This window comes from Aphanomyces astaci (assembly GCF_000520075.1).
Source record: "Aphanomyces astaci strain APO3 unplaced genomic scaffold supercont1.4, whole genome shotgun sequence".
NCBI lineage: Eukaryota > Oomycota > Saprolegniomycetes > Saprolegniales > Verrucalvaceae > Aphanomyces > Aphanomyces astaci.
Window position 1 is genome coordinate 212,115 of NW_009798267.1, and position 2,408 is coordinate 214,522.

At 52.0% G+C, this 2,408-nt stretch overlaps 1 protein-coding gene across 1 annotated transcript; it reads left to right on the forward strand.

Moving 5' to 3' along the window:
• Window positions 1-65: 65 nt before the first annotated feature.
• On the forward strand, window positions 66-1,045 carry H257_02264 (hypothetical protein; the record flags this gene model as incomplete). The annotated part of the gene is made up of 2 exons (XM_009825816.1): window positions 66-365; window positions 428-1,045. 2 exons carry the CDS (start codon window positions 66-68, stop codon window positions 1,043-1,045), a joined length of 918 nt encoding a protein of 305 aa, XP_009824118.1.
• Between the last annotated feature and the right edge of the window lie 1,363 nt (window positions 1,046-2,408).

Consider the following 2,408-nt stretch of genomic DNA (forward strand, 5'->3'; position numbering starts at 1 on the left):
TGAGTGGCTTTGTGCAGCTGATCGCGGCAGAGTCCGCTAACGCCGCCGCGACCGCTCAGTGTCTGATGACGTGGTTTACCACGTTCGGCTGCGTTGACACATGGGTGTCAGATGGCGGTTCTCACTTCAAGAACGAAGTGATCGAGAAGGTGCGGAAGTTGGTGGGTGCCCACCATCATATCACGACAGTCTACAGTTCTTGGGCGAACGGGACTGGAGAAGTAGTCAACCGACAAGTGCTGCGCGCCGTGAAGGCGCTGCTCAGCGAAATGAAGCTCAACGCCGACGAATGGCCGCATGTGTTGCCCCTCGTTCAAGGCGCCCTCAACCATCAGCCGGCGGACCGGCTGGGAGGAATTGCGCCTGTGACAGCGTTTACCGGCCAGCCAAGACCCCGCTGGCAGGATTTATCCACCCGACGTCCAAGGAAGTTTACGTCGCGGACTGGCTTGGCGCCGCCCGTCAGAAACATGTGACGGACCTCCAAGTGGCGCTAGAAGAAACGCACCGCAACATGGCGGTGCAAAGCGACAAGTTGCGTCAGCAAGCGCGTGGACGTCGCGACCGAAAGACCCAAGTCAAGTTTGCGGGTTTTTCGGTCGGCGATTTTGTGCTTGTCGGATCGGTTGTCAACCGTCCGACAAAATTGGCCCTGCATTGGCGAGGACCCTGCCAAGTGACCAGAGTCATCACAGACCATGTGATGGAGACTCAGCAGCTGGTGCCACCGTATGAAGTCACGGTCCATCATGCGTGCCTACTGAAGATGTACCACGAAGGTGGTAGAGAGGTGACCGAAGACCTCGAGGCGCAGGTCGCGTTTGGCGATGGCGGATTTCATGTGGAGCACCTGGACGAAGCGCGCTGCGTGGATGGCCAACACCAAGTTTTGGTGAAGTGGCTTGGATTGGACGATGAAGAATCGTCTTGGGAACATGCGGCAAATTTGCTGGACGACATTCCAGTCGTATTTCGCCAGTGGGCGGCGGCGAACAAGGAAGACTCTGCCGTGGCCGCCCTCGTCAAGACAATGGACTTTCCGTAGGAAGGGAAGTGTTCTCAAGCGTGCAGAGCAGTTGGGTCGCGCGTTAGTTTGACCCATTGCAAACACACACACTCCGTGTGTGTGTTGATACCTTAGTGGAGGTACTGAGTACTTTAGTGAATGGTAGTCAGTAGACGCCTCGTGGAGTGTTTAACCTCACTAATATCAGTGTGTATATTTGCTGCCTTGACGAAGGTCCCGTGGCCGAAAGCGACGAAGAAGCGGGAGACAAAACAAACACACATTCACTGGGTTAGTCCGATTTTCCGTACTGTACCGGTATTTCCATCGCGGTTTTCCGCTTTCAAGTCCGATTTTGCAGGTTACCACTGTCTACCGGTGGTAATTCTGAAATGTTCGCTACAATATCTGATTGTAGCGAACATTTCAGGACAGAGGTAGTAAGTACTACAGTATAATAAGTAGTGTAAGCTGCACTATTTCTGGTAGTAATTCGTGGTAATTCCACCGAGTAGTAAATTGATGGGATTTGAATACCTCATCACTTAAATTAAGCTTACACCACACAGGCGACAGCACCCATGAGTAGTCTATTGGGGAAATGCTATTATCCCCAAATATAAGTCCCAACTCGATAACGGGACATCAGATGGGACAAAAGCTTCCCCACCGGATGTCCCGAAAACCATATTTGGGGTTGGGACATCCACTTTGTCCCGAAAATTGCACACTTTTGGGATATCCCAACTAATTGTCCCAAAAAATATACTACGATTTGTATGGAAAAAGCAAGTCCATTTATGCAGTTTCCCAATGTCGGCTTTGGACACAGCGACTGGCGGTCGGTATCGTGAACCACGTCTCGCCGTCGTCGGCCGCGGACGATGTGGCTGAACGAGAGTCACCAGCATTTATTGATACAGCGATATCTGGCCGATATCGCTGAGGCAGTGATTGCCGGTTACTCTCGTTTCGACGCTGCGGCGGACGCGGGTTTGTCCAAGAGGCGCAACCGCATAACGCTATGTGGTCGCGCATATCGGACAAGAGTCCGCAGCAACAATTACACTCTATAACTTGGTGCGTGAGGTTACAGAACCGCTGCGATCAAGTAGGCTTGCAAGTACCGGCATCACCGACCTTGGGAAACTCAATAGCAAGGCGATGGTCACCATCGACATGCCATACCGCCGTAACCTCTGAAAAGTTAACTACAACTAGAGAGAGGCAAACACCGTTCATAACTCCGTTCCAGAGTGAACTTGGCAGCCTCTCGATGTCATACCATGCACTTCCGGCTTCAGGTCAATTGGGAAGAGGACAGCTACCAAAACGGAAGATTTTTTGGAGACATCCCAAAAACAGTGAACTGGCTCTAATTTAGGGATGGGGACAACAATAT